Source organism: Triturus cristatus, chromosome 4_1 (assembly GCF_964204655.1).
Source record: "Triturus cristatus chromosome 4_1, aTriCri1.1, whole genome shotgun sequence".
In the NCBI taxonomy this organism is placed as follows: Eukaryota; Metazoa; Chordata; class Amphibia; order Caudata; family Salamandridae; genus Triturus; species Triturus cristatus.
The window spans coordinates 746,511,086-746,528,009 of record NC_140585.1 but is presented as its reverse complement, the minus strand read 5'-3'; the positions used below and the strand labels follow the sequence as shown (position 1 = coordinate 746,528,009).

Here is a 16,924-nt window from a genome sequence, read left to right as displayed (position 1 = left end):
TCACTAAATACTGTCTGAAATAGTTTTCAAAAAAATCATGAGGACTGGACAGTCAATTCAGGCTGCACAAAACACTGGCAGCTTAATTTATCTAAAGTGCTCAATACTCGGATTGTCTCTTGAGACAGGGGAGTGTTTTCGACCTGGTAATAACACGCGCATTTACGGAAACTGCCTTTTAAACACAAAAGTACTTAGCAGATTGTTTTATAACATATTGTCATTTGAGGCATAAATCAAAACACTGACTTTGAGCATATTTCAAAACATTTGAATCCACAGTGTAGAAAAATGTCTCTCTGTGAGTTAACCTCTAGGTACAGCTAGAGTTTAACAAGACTGCTGACCTAACACCCAGAGGAAACAGTTTCACGGCTAGATACAGCTAGAGTTAAACAAGACTGCTGACCTAACACCCAGAGGAAACAGTTTCACTGCTAGGTACAGCTAGAGTTTAACAAGCCTGATGACCCAACACCCAGAGGAAACAGTTTCACCGCTAGATACAGCTAGAGTAAAACAAGACTGCTGACCTAACACCCACAGAAAACAGTTTCATCGCTAGGTACAGCTAGAGTTTAACAAGTCTGCTGACCTAACACCCAGAGGAAACAGTGTCACCGCTAGATACAGCTAGAGTTAAACAAGACTGCTGACCTAACACCCAGAGGAAACAGTTTCACTGCTAGGTACAGCTAGAGTTTAACAAGCCTGATGACCCAACACCCAGAGGAAACAGTTTCACCGCTAGATACAGCTAGAGTAAAACAAGACTGCTGACCTAACACCCACAGAAAACAGTTTCATCGCTAGGTACAGCTAGAGTTTAACAAGTCTGCTGACCTAACACCCAGAGGAAACAGTTTCACCGCGAGATACAGCTAGAGTTAAACAGGACTGCTGACCTAACACCCACAGAAAACAGTTTCACTGCTAGGTACAGTTAGAGTTTAACAAGTCTGCTGACCTAACACCCAGAGGAAACAGTTTCAATGCTAGATACAGCTAGAGTTAAACAAGACTGCTGACCTAACACCCAGAGGAAACAGTCTCACTGCTAGGTACAGCTAGAGTTTAACAAGTCTGCTGACCTAACACCCAGAGGAAACAGTTTCACCTATGCTAGAGTTTAACAAGACTGCTGACCTAACACCCAGAGGAAACAGTTTCACTGCTAGGTACAGCTAGAGTTTAACAAGCCTGATGACCCAACACCCAGAGGAAACAGTTTCACCGCTAGATACAGCTAGAGTAAAACAAGACTGCTGACCTAACACCCATAGAAAACAGTTTCATCGCTAGGTACAGCTAGAGTTTAACAAGTCTGCTGACCTAACACCCAGAGGAAACAGTTTCACTGCTAGATACAGCTAGAGTTAAACAGGACTGCTGACCTAACACCCACAGAAAACAGTTTCACTGCTAGGTACAGTTAGAGTTTAACAAGTCTGCTGACCTAACACCCAGAGGAAACAGTTTCAATGCTAGATACAGCTAGAGTTAACCAAGACTGCTGACCTAACACCCAGAGGAAACAGTTTCACTGCTAGGTACAGCTAGAGTTTAACAAGCCTGATGACCCAACACCCAGAGGAAACAGTTTCACCGCTAGATACAGCTAGAGTAAAACAAGACTGCTGACCTAACACCCACAGAAAACAGTTTCATCGCTAGGTACAGCTAGAGTTTAACACGTCTGCTGACCTAACACCCAGAGGAAACAGTTTCACCGCTAGATACAGCTAGAGTTAAACAAGACTGCTGACCTAACACCCAGAGGAAACAGTTTCACTGCTAGGTACAGCTAGAGTTTAACAAGCCTGGTGACCCAACACCCAGAGGAAACAGTTTCACCGCTAGATACAGCTAGAGTAAAACAAGACTGCTGACCTAACACCCACAGAAAACAGTTTCATCGCTAGGTACAGCTAGAGTTTAACAAGTCTGCTGACCTAACACCCAGAGGAAACAGTTTCACCGCGAGATACAGCTAGAGTTAAACAGAACTGCTGACCTAACACCCACAGAAAACAGTTTCACTGCTAGGTACAGTTAGAGTTTAAGAAGTCTGCTGACCTAACACCCAGAGGAAACAGTTTCAATGCTAGATACAGCTAGAGTTAAACAAGACTGCTGACCTAACACCCAGAGGAAACAGTCTCACTGCTAGGTACAGCTAGAGTTTAACAAGTCTGCTGACCTAACACCCAGAGGAAACAGTTTCACCTATGCTAGAGTTTAACAAGACTGCTGACCTAACACCCAGAGGAAACAGTTTCACTGCTAGGTACAGCTAGAGTTTAACAAGCCTGATGACCCAACACCCAGAGGAAACAGTTTCACCGCTAGATACAGCTAGAGTAAAACAAGACTGCTGACCTAACACCCATAGAAAACAGTTTCATCGCTAGGTACAGCTAGAGTTTAACAAGTCTGCTGACCTAACACCCAGAGGAAACAGTTTCACCGCTAGATACAGCTAGAGTTAAACAGGACTGCTGACCTAACACCCACAGAAAACAGTTTCACTGCTAGGTACAGTTAGAGTTTAATAAGTCTGCTGACCTAACACCCAGAGGAAACAGTTTCAATGCTAGATACAGCTAGAGTTAAACAAGACTGCTGACCTAACACCCAGAGGAAACAGTCTCACTGCTAGGTACAGCTAGAGTTTAACAAGCCTGATGACCCAACACCCAGAGGAAACAGTTTCACCTATGCTAGAGTTTAACAAGACTGCTGACCTAACACCCAGAGGAAACAGTTTCACTGCTAGGTACAGCTAGAGTTTAACAAGCCTGATGACCCAACACCCAGAGGAAACAGTTTCACCGCTAGATACAGCTAGAGTTTAACAAGCCTGATGACCCAACACCCAGAGGAAACAGTTTCACTGCTAGGTACAGCTAGAGTTTAACAAGTCTGCTGACCTAACACCCACAGAAAACAGTTTCATTGCAATGTACAGTTAGTGTTTAACAAGACTGCTGACCTAACACCCAGAGGAAACAGTTTCACGGCTAGGTACAGCTAGAGTTTAACAAGACTGCTGACCTAACACCCAGAGGAAACAGTTTCACTGCTAGGTACAGCTAGAGTTTAACAAGACTGCTGACCTAACACCCACAGAAAACAGTTTCACCGCTAGATACAGCTAGAGTTTAATAAGTCTGCTGACCTAACACCCACAAGAAACAGTTTCACCACTAGATGCAGCTAGAGTTTAACAAGACTGCTGACCTAACACCCACAGTAAACAGTTTAATTGCAATGTACAGTTAGAGTTTAACAAGACTGCTGACCTAACACCCAGAGGAAACAGTTTCACGGCTAGGTACAGCTAGAGTTTAACAAGACTGCTGACCTCACACCCAGAGGAAACAGTTTCACTGCTAGGTACAGCTAGAGTTTAACAAGTCTGCTGACCTAACACCCAGAGGAAACAGTTTCACCTATGCTAGAGTTTAACAAGACTGCTGACCTAACACCCAGAGGAAACAGTTTCACGGCTAGGTACAGCTAGAGTTTAACAAGACTGCTGACCTAACACCCAGAGGAAACAGTTTCACTGCTAGGTACAGCTAGAGTTTAACATGCCTGATGACCCAACACCCAGAGGAAACAGTTTCACCGCTAGATACAGCTAGAGTTAAACAAGACTGCTGACCTAACACCCACAGAAAACAGTTTCATCGCTAGGTACAGCTAGAGTTTAACAAGTCTGCTGACCTAACACCCACAGAAAACAGTTTCATATCAATGTACAGTTAGTGTTTAACAAGACTGCTGACCTAACACCCAGAGGAAACAGTTTCACGGCTAGGTACAGCTAGAGTTTAACAAGACTGCTGACCTAACACCCACAGAAAACAGTTTAATTGCAATGTACAGTTAGAGTTTAACAAGACTGCTGACCTAACACCCAGAGGAAACAGTTTCACGGCTAGGTACAGCTAGAGTTTAACAAGACTGCTGACCTAACACCCAGAGGAAACAGTTTCACTGCTAGGTACAGCTAGAGTTTAACAAGACTGCTGACCTAACACCCAGAGGAAACAGTTTCACTGCTAGGTACAGCTAGAGTTTAACATGCCTGATGACCCAACACCCAGAGGAAACAGTTTCACGTCTAGATACAGCTAGAGTTAAACAAGACTGCTGACCTAACACCCAGAGGAAACAGTTTCACTGCTAGGTACAGCTAGAGTTTAACAAGACTGCTGACCTAACACCCAGAGGAAACAGTTTCACTGCTAGGTACAGCTAGAGTTTAACATGCCTGATGACCTAACACCCAGAGGAAACAGTTTCAATGCTAGATACAGCTAGAGTTAAACAAGACTGCTGACCTAACACCCAGAGGAAACAGTCTCACTGCTAGGTACAGCTAGAGTTTAACAAGTCTGCTGACCTAACACCCAGAGGAAACAGTTTCAATGCTAGATACAGCTAGAGTTAACCAAGACTGCTGACCTAACACCCAGAGGAAACAGTTTCACTGCTAGGTACAGCTAGAGTTTAACAAGCCTGATGACCCAACACCCAGAGGAAACAGTTTCACCGCTAGATACAGCTAGAGTAAAACAAGACTGCTGACCTAACACCCATAGAAAACAGTTTCATCGCTAGGTACAGCTAGAGTTTAACAAGCCTGATGACCCAACACCCAGAGGAAACAGTTTCACCGCTAGATACAGCTAGAGTAAAACAAGACTGCTGACCTAACACCCACAGAAAACAGTTTCACTGCTAGGTACAGTTAGAGTTTAACAAGTCTGCTGACCTAACACCCAGAGGAAACAGTTTCAATGCTAGATACAGCTAGAGTTAAACAAGACTGCTGACCTAACACCCAGAGGAAACAGTCTCACTGCTAGGTACAGCTAGAGTTTAACAAGTCTGCTGACCTAACACCCAGAGGAAACAGTTTCACCTATGCTAGAGTTTAACAAGACTGCTGACCTAACACCCAGAGGAAACAGTTTCACTGCTAGGTACAGCTAGAGTTTAACAAGCCTGATGACCCAACACCCAGAGGAAACAGTTTCACCGCTAGATACAGCTAGAGTAAAACAAGACTGCTGACCTAACACCCATAGAAAACAGTTTCATCGCTAGGTACAGCTAGAGTTTAACAAGTCTGCTGACCTAACACCCAGAGGAAACAGTTTCACCGCTAGATACAGCTAGAGTTAAACAAGACTGCTGACCTAACACCCAGAGGAAACAGTTTCACTGCTAGGTACAGCTAGAGTTTAACAAGCCTGATGACCCAACACCCAGAGGAAACAGTTTCACCGCTAGATACAGCTAGAGTAAAACAAGACTGCTGACCTAACACCCACAGAAAACAGTTTCATCGCTAGGTACAGCTAGAGTTTAACAAGTCTGCTGACCTAACACCCAGAGGAAACAGTTTCACCGCGAGATACAGCTAGAGTTAAACAGGACTGCTGACCTAACACCCACAGAAAACAGTTTCACTGCTAGGTACAGTTAGAGTTTAACAAGTCTGCTGACCTAACACCCAGAGGAAACAGTTTCAATTCTAGATACAGCTAGAGTTAAACAAGACTGCTGACCTAACACCCAGAGGAAACAGTCTCACTGCTAGGTACAGCTAGAGTTTAACAAGTCTGCTGACCTAACACCCAGAGGAAACAGTTTCACCTATGCTAGAGTTTAACAAGACTGCTGACCTAACACCCAGAGGAAACAGTTTCACTGCTAGGTACAGCTAGAGTTTAACAAGCCTGATGACCCAACACCCAGAGGAAACAGTTTCACCGCTAGATACAGCTAGAGTAAAACAAGACTGCTGACCTAACACCCATAGAAAACAGTTTCATCGCTAGGTACAGCTAGAGTTTAACAAGTCTGCTGACCTAACACCCAGAGGAAACAGTTTCACCGCTAGATACAGCTAGAGTTAAACAGGACTGCTGACCTAACACCCACAGAAAACAGTTTCACTGCTAGGTACAGTTAGAGTTTAATAAGTCTGCTGACCTAACACCCAGAGGAAACAGTTTCAATGCTAGATACAGCTAGAGTTAAACAAGACTGCTGACCTAACACCCAGAGGAAACAGTCTCACTGCTAGGTACAGCTAGAGTTTAACAAGCCTGATGACCCAACACCCAGAGGAAACAGTTTCACCTATGCTAGAGTTTAACAAGACTGCTGACCTAACACCCAGAGGAAACAGTTTCACTGCTAGGTACAGCTAGAGTTTAACAAGCCTGATGACCCAACACCCAGAGGAAACAGTTTCACCGCTAGATACAGCTAGAGTTTAACAAGCCTGATGACCCAACACCCAGAGGAAACAGTTTCACTGCTAGGTACAGCTAGAGTTTAACAAGTCTGCTGACCTAACACCCACAGAAAACAGTTTCATTGCAATGTACAGTTAGTGTTTAACAAGACTGCTGACCTAACACCCAGAGGAAACAGTTTCACGGCTAGGTACAGCTAGAGTTTAACAAGACTGCTGACCTAACACCCAGAGGAAACAGTTTCACTGCTAGGTACAGCTAGAGTTTAACAAGACTGCTGACCTAACACCCACAGAAAACAGTTTCTTTTTTTTTTTATATATATATTTTTTATATTTTCCATGACAGTTCCAATAATATATACATTCATAACTGTAATCCAAAAAGAAAGGAAAAAAAAGAAACCAAATCTCAAATACAAATACTACGGTGTACTGGTATTACCAAAAAAATTTGTAAGGGCTCCCCAGATTACCATTCCTATACGTTTCTTCCGATTACCCTTTAGCGCATACAAATTCATTTCAATTTCATAAATACGATACAACTTGGCTCTCCAAAATTCAAAAGTAGGGGGTTCAGATGAAAGCCATTCTGTTGCAATACATAAGCGAGCAACCGTCATTGCAAGAAATAAAAAATACCGGTGTTCTTTTAAAACAGGATGACTATATGTTTTTTGACAACTTCCCAGTATCAAGTCTGCTGACCTAACACCCACAGAAAACAGTTTCATATCAATGTACAGTTAGTGTTTAACAAGACTGCTGACCTAACACCCAGAGGAAACAGTTTCACGGCTAGGTACAGCTAGAGTTTAACAAGACTGCTGACCTAACACCCACAGAAAACAGTTTAATTGCAATGTACAGTTAGAGTTTAACAAGACTGCTGACCTAACACCCAGAGGAAACAGTTTCACGGCTAGGTACAGCTAGAGTTTAACAAGACTGCTGACCTAACACCCAGAGGAAACAGTTTCACTGCTAGGTACAGCTAGAGTTTAACAAGACTGCTGACCTAACACCCAGAGGAAACAGTTTCACTGCTAGGTACAGCTAGAGTTTAACATGCCTGATGACCCAACACCCAGAGGAAACAGTTTCACGTCTAGATACAGCTAGAGTTAAACAAGACTGCTGACCTAACACCCACAGAAAACAGTTTCATCGCTAGGTACAGCTAGAGTTTAACAAGTCTGCTGACCTAACACCCACAGAAAACAGTTTCATATCAATGTACAGTTAGTGTTTGACAAGACTGCTGACCTAACACCCAGAGGAAACAGTTTCACGCCTAGGTACAGCTAGAGTTTAACAAGACTGCTGACCTAACACCCAGAGGAAACAGTTTCACTGCTAGGTACAGCTAGAGTTTAACAAGACTGCTGACCTAACACCCACAGAAAACAGTTTCTTTTTTTTTTTATATATATATTTTTTATATTTTCCATGACAGTTCCAATAATATATACATTCATAACTGTAATCCAAAAAGAAAGGAAAAAAAAGAAACCAAATCTCAAATACAAATACTACGGTGTACTGGTATTACCAAAAAAATTTGTAAGGGCTCCCCAGATTACCATTCCTATACGTTTCTTCCGATTACCCTTTAGCGCATACAAATTCATTTCAATTTCATAAATACGATACAACTTGGCTCTCCAAAATTCAAAAGTAGGGGGTTCAGATGAAAGCCATTCTGTTGCAATACATAAGCGAGCAACCGTCATTGCAAGAAATAAAAAATACCGGTGTTCTTTTAAAACAGGATGACTATATGTTTTTTGACAACTTCCCAGTATCATAAGTGAAGAGGAGATCTTCAAAGGACATGACAGTACCAATGACATAAATCTTTCAACATTAACAAAAAAGTGCGACAATTTTGTACAGTTAAAAGAAATATGCAACATATCAGCTTCCGGACCCCCACATCGAAAAAATTTGCCATCATATTTATCTCCCCAAGTTGCCATACGTTTAGGAGTATAATATAACCTAAAGATCGTTTTATAAACTTGAGCTTTTAGATTGGCTGCCAAACAATTTTTTTTAGCAAGGGATAAAGATTCCACGATATCAATTTGAGGATCTCCTAGCTGATTTATCCAATACTGGTTATATTTTTGAATATCATCATCTCTATATTCCATCAAAATCGAATAGAGTGGACCAATCCTTTTTTGAAGACAGATCCCTTCTATTAAATTATTAGGGAGAGCCTCAAACTGATTTTTCAAACAGAAGTCGCGAACTTGAAGATATTTAAAAAACGACGCCTGCGGAAGCTGATATTTGTCTACCAGTTCTGCATATGTTACGAATGTTGCTTTATTATCATATAAGTCACCAATTTTTGAGATCCCTTTTCTAATCCATAACTTTGCATTATCGTCCCAGAACACAGAGGGGAGTATTTTATTAGCATCAAAAGGAGTATAATATATGATTTTGCCCAATTTAATCATTTTCTTGACGTTTCTCCAAACTTTAAATGCTGAGGCGAGTACCTTAAATCGAGTATGTTTGTAATAGTTGCCCTCTAATTCCTTTAATAGGCAACCTTTTGCCTGTTCTCCTAATAGTAAAAAAAAGATAGATGGGGCTTCCGCCTCATTTTTTGGAGGTTCCCCTATCAATATATAGCTCATTTTTTGTAAAAAACATATATAATAATAACATAAAAAATCAGGCAAACCGCGACCTCCTCTTTCTTCCGGTAGCGTCAGCCATTTCATGGCTCTACGAACTTTACCTGGAGCCCACACAAATTTCCCACAGATATTTTGTAATTGCTGTATATACTTAAATGAAAATTCCAAAGGTATACTTCGAAATAAATAAAGTTTCATATCAATGTACAGTTAGTGTTTAACAAGACTGGAGGAAACAGTTTCACGGCTAGGTACAGCTAGAGTTTAACAAGACTGCTGACCTAACACCCAGAGGAAACAGTTTCACTGCTAGGTACAGCTAGAGTTTAACAAGACTGCTGACCTAACACCCACAGAAAACAGTTTCACCGCTATGTACAGCTAGAGTTTAATAAGTCTGCTGACCTAACACCCACAAGAAACAGTTTCACCACTAGATGCAGCTAGAGTTTAACAAGACTGCTGACCTAACACCCAGAAGAAACAGTTTCACCGCTAGGTACAGCTGGAGTTTAACAAGACTGCTGATCTAACACCCACAGAAAACATTTTCACCCCTAGGTACAGCTAGAGTTTAACAAGACTGCTAATCTAACACCTGCAAAAAACAGTTTTGCTGCTAGGTACAGCTAGAGTTTAACAAGACTGCTGACCTAACACCCACAGAAAACAGTTTCACTGCTAGAGTTTAACAGGTCTGCTGACTAAACACGCACAGAAAACTGTTTCACCGCTAGGTACAGCTAGAGTTTAAAAAGACTGCTGATCTAACACCCGGAGTAAACAGTTTCACCACTAGGTACAGCAAATGTTTAACAAGATTGTGGACCTCAAGGAAACAGTTTCACCAAAATGGACAACTAGAGTTTAACAAGACTGCCGACCTAACACCTAGAGGAAACAGATAAGTCACTAGGTACAGCTAGAGTTTAACAAGACTGCTGATAACGAGGAAACTGTTTCACCAAAATGGACAGCTAGAGTTTAACAAGACTGCTGACCTAACACCCACAGGAAACAGTTTCAAAAATAGGTTCAGCTAAGGTTTAGCAAGACTGTTGAGCTAACACCCAGAGGAAACAGTTTCACCACTAGGTACAGCTAGAGTTTAAAAAGACTTCTGACCTAACACCCAGAGGAAACAGTTTCACTACTAGGTACAACCAGAGTTTAACAAGACTCCCGACTTAACACCCGGAGGAAACAGTTTCACTACTGTGTACACCTAGAGTTTAATAGGACTGCTGACGTAACACCCAGAGAAAACAGTTTCATTGCTAGGTACAGCCAGAGTTTAACAAGACTCCCGACTTAACACCCGGAGGAAACAGTTTCACTACTGTGTACACCTAGAGTTTAATAGGACTGCTGACGTAACACCCAGAGAAAACAGTTTCATTGCTAGGTACAGCCAGAGTTTAACAAGACTGCCGACTTAATACCCGGAGGAAACAGTTTCACCACTAGGCTAGGTACAGCTAGAGTTTAACAAAACTGCTGAACTAACACCCAGAGGAAACAGTTTCACCATCAGCCTGATGCATTTGAGTTTTGAATAAGAATATACGACCAAGATCAGAGGATGCGATGTTTAAACATAAAAAAGGGTTTCACAGCATAAAAATCAAACATTTTGTTTCAACAAATCCCATGGCAACATGAAAAACACGGGAAAGGGATAAAGGACACGTTTGAAAATGTTTTTTTAAAGATTCTGTTTCGGTGCTGTTATCAAAGAAGGAGCTTCCAAGCAATGATGAAACAAAGAAGAGAGCCCTAAAAAATGGAAAGGAAGAGAGAGAGCCCGCAAGAACCAAGAAAACAGAGAAGAACGCCCCATTTTCTATTCAGAGGGTAGACAAGAGAGTACCTGGGTCATGAATAGACAAACAGAGAAGAAAACAAGCAACCAGGAGACAGAGACGCCAGTGCTATTCGCCCTAATGCGAGCTATGAAAAGCCCCATACACTGGTTTGGTAGTAAACAAAAACTACTACTTTTGAGTAGAGTTGGCCCCTTACACTGCTGGGCCCTGCTGTACTAATGATAACTGCACCCCGGAGAGAAGGGAGTCCATACGTAATTAAAAGAGAGGACAGTCCGTAATAATGGCGTATCAATGAAAATGTAAGTAGGTCAAATACGTTGATTATTATAATGAAGTCTAAGATTAATGGGAAGAGTACCCAAATACAATGTAAACAATACAAAAATTGAATACTTGTTGTTTTCAAAATGTAATGCATGTGCCCTGTCCTTTTTACAAACTGGCCTGACAGTAATGGGAAAATTCCAATATTTTCTAGGTTCCATTTAAAATGGCGCCTCCTTCCCTTCCCCCAAAACCATGAAAATAAGGGCAAGTTCCAATGGAAAACATCAAACCCATAAACAAGCTGACACACTAGTGGTGCAAATAAGTGTAATTTGAAGCACAGATTTTTCTCATTTTAATGGGCTGTTGGCTAGTGCACAAAGACGGAGGGTAGAGGGTCGATATCTGCGCCGATATAGACATTTGTGGAACAGGTAGCACGCTAAAGGAAAGCTGCAGGCGAGTGGTGCAGTCCTTCTTGAACAATCCCAAGTATATAAAAATGTGTGTATTTCCTCCTCCATTAAGGCAGAAGGAAGAGCCTTAGATAATGAGGAGGCAAAAAACAAGTGCCAGGTTATTAGGAGATAGAATATAAATCCCACCACTAACAGGGAGATAGACCAGACACCCCAAATAATTAGGAGACATAGGCAGTGAAATCCGATAAAAGAGAGGGAACAAAAACACAGCCACAGCACATGCATCTCCCAGTGTTAAGGGAGAAGAGAGGCTCAAAGTAATCTGGAGGCACAGACTACAGACCCCCAGGAAGGATGAGAAAGAGAACAGAGCCCATAAACAACGAGATGGCAGCACAGAGTCCCCACGCAACTAGGAAAGATGTGCAACCCCTACTAAGTACTGAGAGGACAAAGAAAGATGCTTTACAAATATGGAGACAGAATTAAAACTCCCACCCACTCCTGAGAATAAAGAGGCAGGGACCTGGGCATCCGAGAGCAAAAAGAAAATTGAGAATCCCAGGAAAACACAATGTGCACATAACTCCCCAGGCAAAGAAAATGCAGGCAGGAGGCCACAATAGTAGGAACTAGAGCTGTTTAAAAACAAAGGCATGGAATGAAACCCATCCCCAAAAAGGAACAGCAGAGAACGTGCCACTAAGAGCCGCACCAAAGACTAAAGACATTCAGACTTGATCTTCTCACACAGCAAGAGGATAGGTAAGCGCCGCATCAGAAAATATGAAAAAAACAGCATTGTGAAAACAGAGCAGCATTGTGAAAACAGAGCAGCATTGTGAAAACAGAGCGTGGCATCCTTGGAAAGGGGCTGACACTCATGGAAATGCATATCTGCATGATAGGGACAGCGATCAGTGTTACTGGAATACAGCCAGGCATTGTGGGGACAGAGATTATGAAACCACAGATTAACCTCCTAGGCCTAGAGATGGTCTTCAGAGCAGTGGGGCTCTGTGCTGGGGGAACCGGGATTTAGTCGGTGGTGTGAGACTACAGATGGATCTTATTGGACCAGATCTAGGCATGATGGCCCCAGGTACAGCAATATAGGGATAGGCATGGTGGGTCCTCATCTTCTTGAGACCTACGGGTCATGTGGCCTTGCTTACTGATTTTTACAAAACTGGACACCACACAGTCTTGAATGATATCCAACTTCATCTCAGACTGGAGGAGAGGTATCTAGGGAACTTTAGAAAGCAACAAAGTGCTCCATAGACGTCCAGCACTAGACACTGCTCCAATGGAGAAGACAAGAAAAGGTACTTGTGACCCAGGGGGTCCCAACTTCACTCCCATGTGCCTTGTCTGGTTCATTGGGTTTTCCCTCAGTCAGGCGCTCTACCTGATGGTGACCTCATGGAACAAGTGGATGCAGGGGCGGCAGAGCGTGCCATCACCTGCGCACGGTGAAAGGACTCCCTCTCCGCTTCTCCAACATGCAATGGTTGTTGGCTCTGCCTCTGATGTGCTCTTTCTGGGTTACTGAACGGGCGCTTACACTGAACCCTGTAAAATGTCACTTTCCGTGTTACAAGGATCCTAGGAGTATGCAACCTAGCTCAAGCGTGGCATTTAACTCTGGCACTGTATCATGCCGCCCGAAGGCACTTTTCCTGGCCACTGATCACAGCACGATCACAGCTCAAGACACTTGAGTGTTCTATCAAGAGCCGCAACACTCCGAGGCCCCTGGGCAATGACTTGGGGCCTTCAGGATGACTGGCGGCCTACTAAAACTTGCCATCAGTTTAGAGTTGAGGTGGGAGGGGTCCTGGGGGTGACTTACAGGGAGTCAGGCCAGAAAGTGGACGGCAGATGGGCAGGTAGACGAGGCAGGGTAAGGACACGCCTCTTCCTCATATGGACTCACTGTTTAGTTTCACATTTTATACGGCTTGACTGCGCCCGATGGCATCAGTGTGCTCCACAGTGCATACATGGCGTGCGTGTAGCAGTCTTGTCATACTGAGGGTGAGGACAGGGCTAGAGGGAGGTAGGTACTGGTAGGGGAGAGGTTGGCAATGTAAGTCAGATTAATCATATGGAGCGAGAGAACAAGGGGGGGAAAGGGTCAAGGTAGCCTTCGCTTGCTGCCAGGCAAAAGCCATCCCACACCCACTGGCTTTTTCCACCACCCGCAAGAGCGGTAAAGCTTCCTTCTGGTCAGAAGTCCAAGAGCAGATTCTGTGCCCACACAGCTGGCCCCACTGTGGGATTCCGGCACCAGGGCCATACTTTTATGTTTGCAAAACCAACAAGATGTCCAATGAATGGGCATGAAGATCACAGCATGATGCATGGGTCACATCCGGCAAGACAGATCTGCGCTGATAGATAATGACCGACTGCGCCTTCTGCTTCCTTGCGCACCCCCACATTGGCCCTGCATTGAAAGATCCCCGTAGGATGGGGGTTGACATACAGCACCTTACAAGAATTCAAAATAAACGATACAACTCATGTGAACAGAGGCGGGGATTATGACAATAAGAGATCACAACTCAGAGAATGGAGGGGGCAGTGCCCCAGGCGCCAGAGCTCACGGACCCCCAGTAGTCTAAGGCCTGGCAGCCTCTCTAGGGCCTGTCGGTACCTCGGGTCCCAGGAGCTCGGCAGCACCTCTAGTTATCAGACAGCAGAACTAAGCAACGCCGCTGCCTCCATCTCTGGAGAACACACCCGCCCTCCCCTCGGCCTTCAGGCTCTGGACACCCCCAGGCTCAGCACCTCTGAACCCACCTTGGAAGTCCCAGCGCAGGTGCCAACACCCTTCGGTTACTTCCAGCGCCCAAGCCCTGCTCACCCTTTTTACCAGCAGAGACGGACTGCGAGGCCATTCAGGCACCAAAGTGGCCTCGTCCCTCCACTCCTCCACACCCTACTACTGGCCCGCAGTGCCGCTGCGCCTACTGACTCACAAAGCGCTAGTCCCAGCGTGTCCCAGATGCCCCCCGCCTCCAGACCCTCGCAGCCTCCTGTTATTTCTGAGCTGCTGCCCGAGCCCTGGAGTCCGGCGGCCTCCCTCGTGCCCCCAGCGCCCCGGGCCAATCCGATCACTGTGCTCACTGCGCTGTCCCACCGGAGTTCCCTAATCCTCAGGTCAAAATGTGTCAGTTGCACCGCTCACCCCCTGACCCGGAAGCCTTTGGCTGTGCCTGCCCCGCCGACCCCCCAGTCTTACCTGGGTGCAACATACTTTGAAAGTAGAAGATGACGAGGACGAAGGAGCCCAGGCAGGTGGCCAGCACCATCCTGCATACCCGGTTCATGCGCATGACCTCCAGCAGGGCTTGCTTCATGGCTGGCTCCGGCGGGGGTCGCGGGGGCTCCCGGTGGGAAGAGAGCTCCAGCCTGGGAAGGCACAGAGGGCTGCGGGCGCTGATCCGGGGTCCGTGTCCGCGATGGAGGGTTCCGAGGCGAGGGCGCTGGAAGGGGCGATGGGGGCTCCAGAAGATGGGCGGCCACGGGTGGAGGAACCCGAGGATGGAGGGTCCAGCAGGTGTGGGGTCCAAGGGCCGGAGGATCTGGGATTTAATCCGAAGGCGAGGAGGTTCCGGGGAGTGCAGTGTCCGGGGGCCCTAGGTGGACAGGATCAAGGTTAGGGGGTTACGATTCAGGGGGTGGGAGGCTGAGGGGGTTTAGGGTTAATTGGTTACAGGTCCAGGGAATGTGGGCTCAGGGGGCGGAGCTCCTGAAGCCGGGTTCCCGGGTGTAGATGCTGTCAGTATGAGCCTAGAGCACGGGCGGTGCAGGTGGTAAAGTTCAGGCGTTGGGAGACCGCTCTATGGAGCGGACGGTCCGAGCGGAGGGTCCCGGGAGTACCTGGCTAGGGATGGGGCGTGGGAGATACAATAGATGAGCTCCAGGGAACGGAGTGCAGGCAATGGAGGCGCAGCACAACAGAGCGGCAGCATGGAGGGTCCCGGGATGTGGTTTCAGGGGGTGTGGGGGTTTAAGGGATGGAGGGACACGCGCTGCTCCTGCTTCTAGCGCGTCCACCGAGGCAGCAGGGCGCCCCTCCTTGATCCACTGCACGGAGCTGCGGGACCGTGAGGGATGCTCCGGTCTTGGCAGCAGCTGGGGATGGATGCTGCTCCCGGGATGCACGGATCTCCTGCTGCGGAGAGAGTGCTGCCCAATCTCCCACTCCGGACGGAGCTTGTACCGAAGGTAGGGAGGAGAGCCCAGAGGGTGGTGCAGGCTGTGCTGGGTTGCCCGGCGGTGAGACTCAGAGCCTTCGCCCGCCGCTGCAGGTGATTCTGGGTGGTTGCGGTCCCCCTGGTCCTGCGGGTGGAGCTCCGATGCGCTGCGGTGTCCCCTCCGGGTGGACTGAGCTGGCGGTGAAGGCTCCCGCGGGCGCCGCGGCTCCTGCTGCCCCGTCCTTGGTGGTGGGGTCCTAGCCTCCGAGCAGAGATGCAGGAGGCGAAGCCCTGTTGTCGCAGAAGAGCTGGAGATGGGTGTCCAGCCTCTGTGCCCCCGCCGCCCCGGCCGGTCCGTGCGATGCGTCCCCGGCCGGTGCTCCTGCAGAGATGCTCCCCGGCCGGTGCTCCTCCAGTGATGCTCTGAGCTCACCTCACTCCCACAGCCCGGGAGCCACCACTGCGAACCGCTAGGCGGGGGCGGACGGAGACTGAAGCTTCTCTCGCAAGCTCCCCCTCCCACAGCGGCATATGGAGGAGCCCGGCTCCCCCCCCCCACCCCCCCAGTGACAGCCCCGCAAGCGGCTGAGCGGGGGAGTCCCAACACCTGAAGACAGATGGAGGGTAGAGAGGCGCGTCGGGGAAATTATTCATCATCGCTCATCTTTGTTCTGATTTCCATTCGTAATGTACATAATGCATTTGTATAGCACTTGTGCCACCCTGAACACGCATCAAAGCGCTAAATCTCAGTTTGCACCCTCAAGGTACAGGAGTAAAATCGATTAAAAAAATGTTTGCTTATCTTCATTATGTGATTTTATATTGTGTTATAATTTTGTGCTAGGCTATGTTGCCATGTTCTGTTTTTTAATGTTATGTTACTAATCAATTTCTGTTATTTTATGTTACGTTACGCTTTCTGCCACTCTGTGATGTAAGCAGTCTTATGCAATGTTATGTCCCAGGGTGCTTGATGTGAAGGGCATAGGTTGAGTTTATAACATTACATTTGTTCTCCACGCTCGAAGTGTTTGTGTTATGTTGGGCTTGTCGGGTGCCAGCAGGGCAGCAAGCGGCCTCGACTTCAGGGACCCCGATAGAGAGGCGTGGCCTACTCCTTTGGATAGGCCTGTGGGCGCCTCACAAACAAACATAACAATTAAGGCACTTCCGGTGCATAGACCACAAGAAGTCATTTCAGGGAGACCCGTTGCCTGCTATGGCCTAAAACGGTCTTTAATTCCACAGTTCGCTACTA

At 46.2% G+C, this 16,924-nt stretch overlaps 1 protein-coding gene across 2 annotated transcripts in view; it reads right to left on the bottom strand.

Annotated features, from left to right (window-relative positions):
* CHST11 (carbohydrate sulfotransferase 11) overlaps positions 1-16,128 on the bottom strand; it is a 551,611-nt gene extending 535,483 nt beyond the window's left edge. The window contains exon 1 of one of the 2 annotated variants that reach the window (XM_085653259.1): positions 14,706-16,128. In XM_085653259.1, the coding sequence (XP_085509385.1) occupies positions 14,706-14,823 (118 nt within the window). In that variant the 5' untranslated portion in view covers positions 14,824-16,128. The remainder of the gene's footprint in view (positions 1-14,705) is intronic. The other variant, XM_085653260.1, reaches the window with a different exon arrangement.
* Between the last annotated feature and the right edge of the window lie 796 nt (positions 16,129-16,924).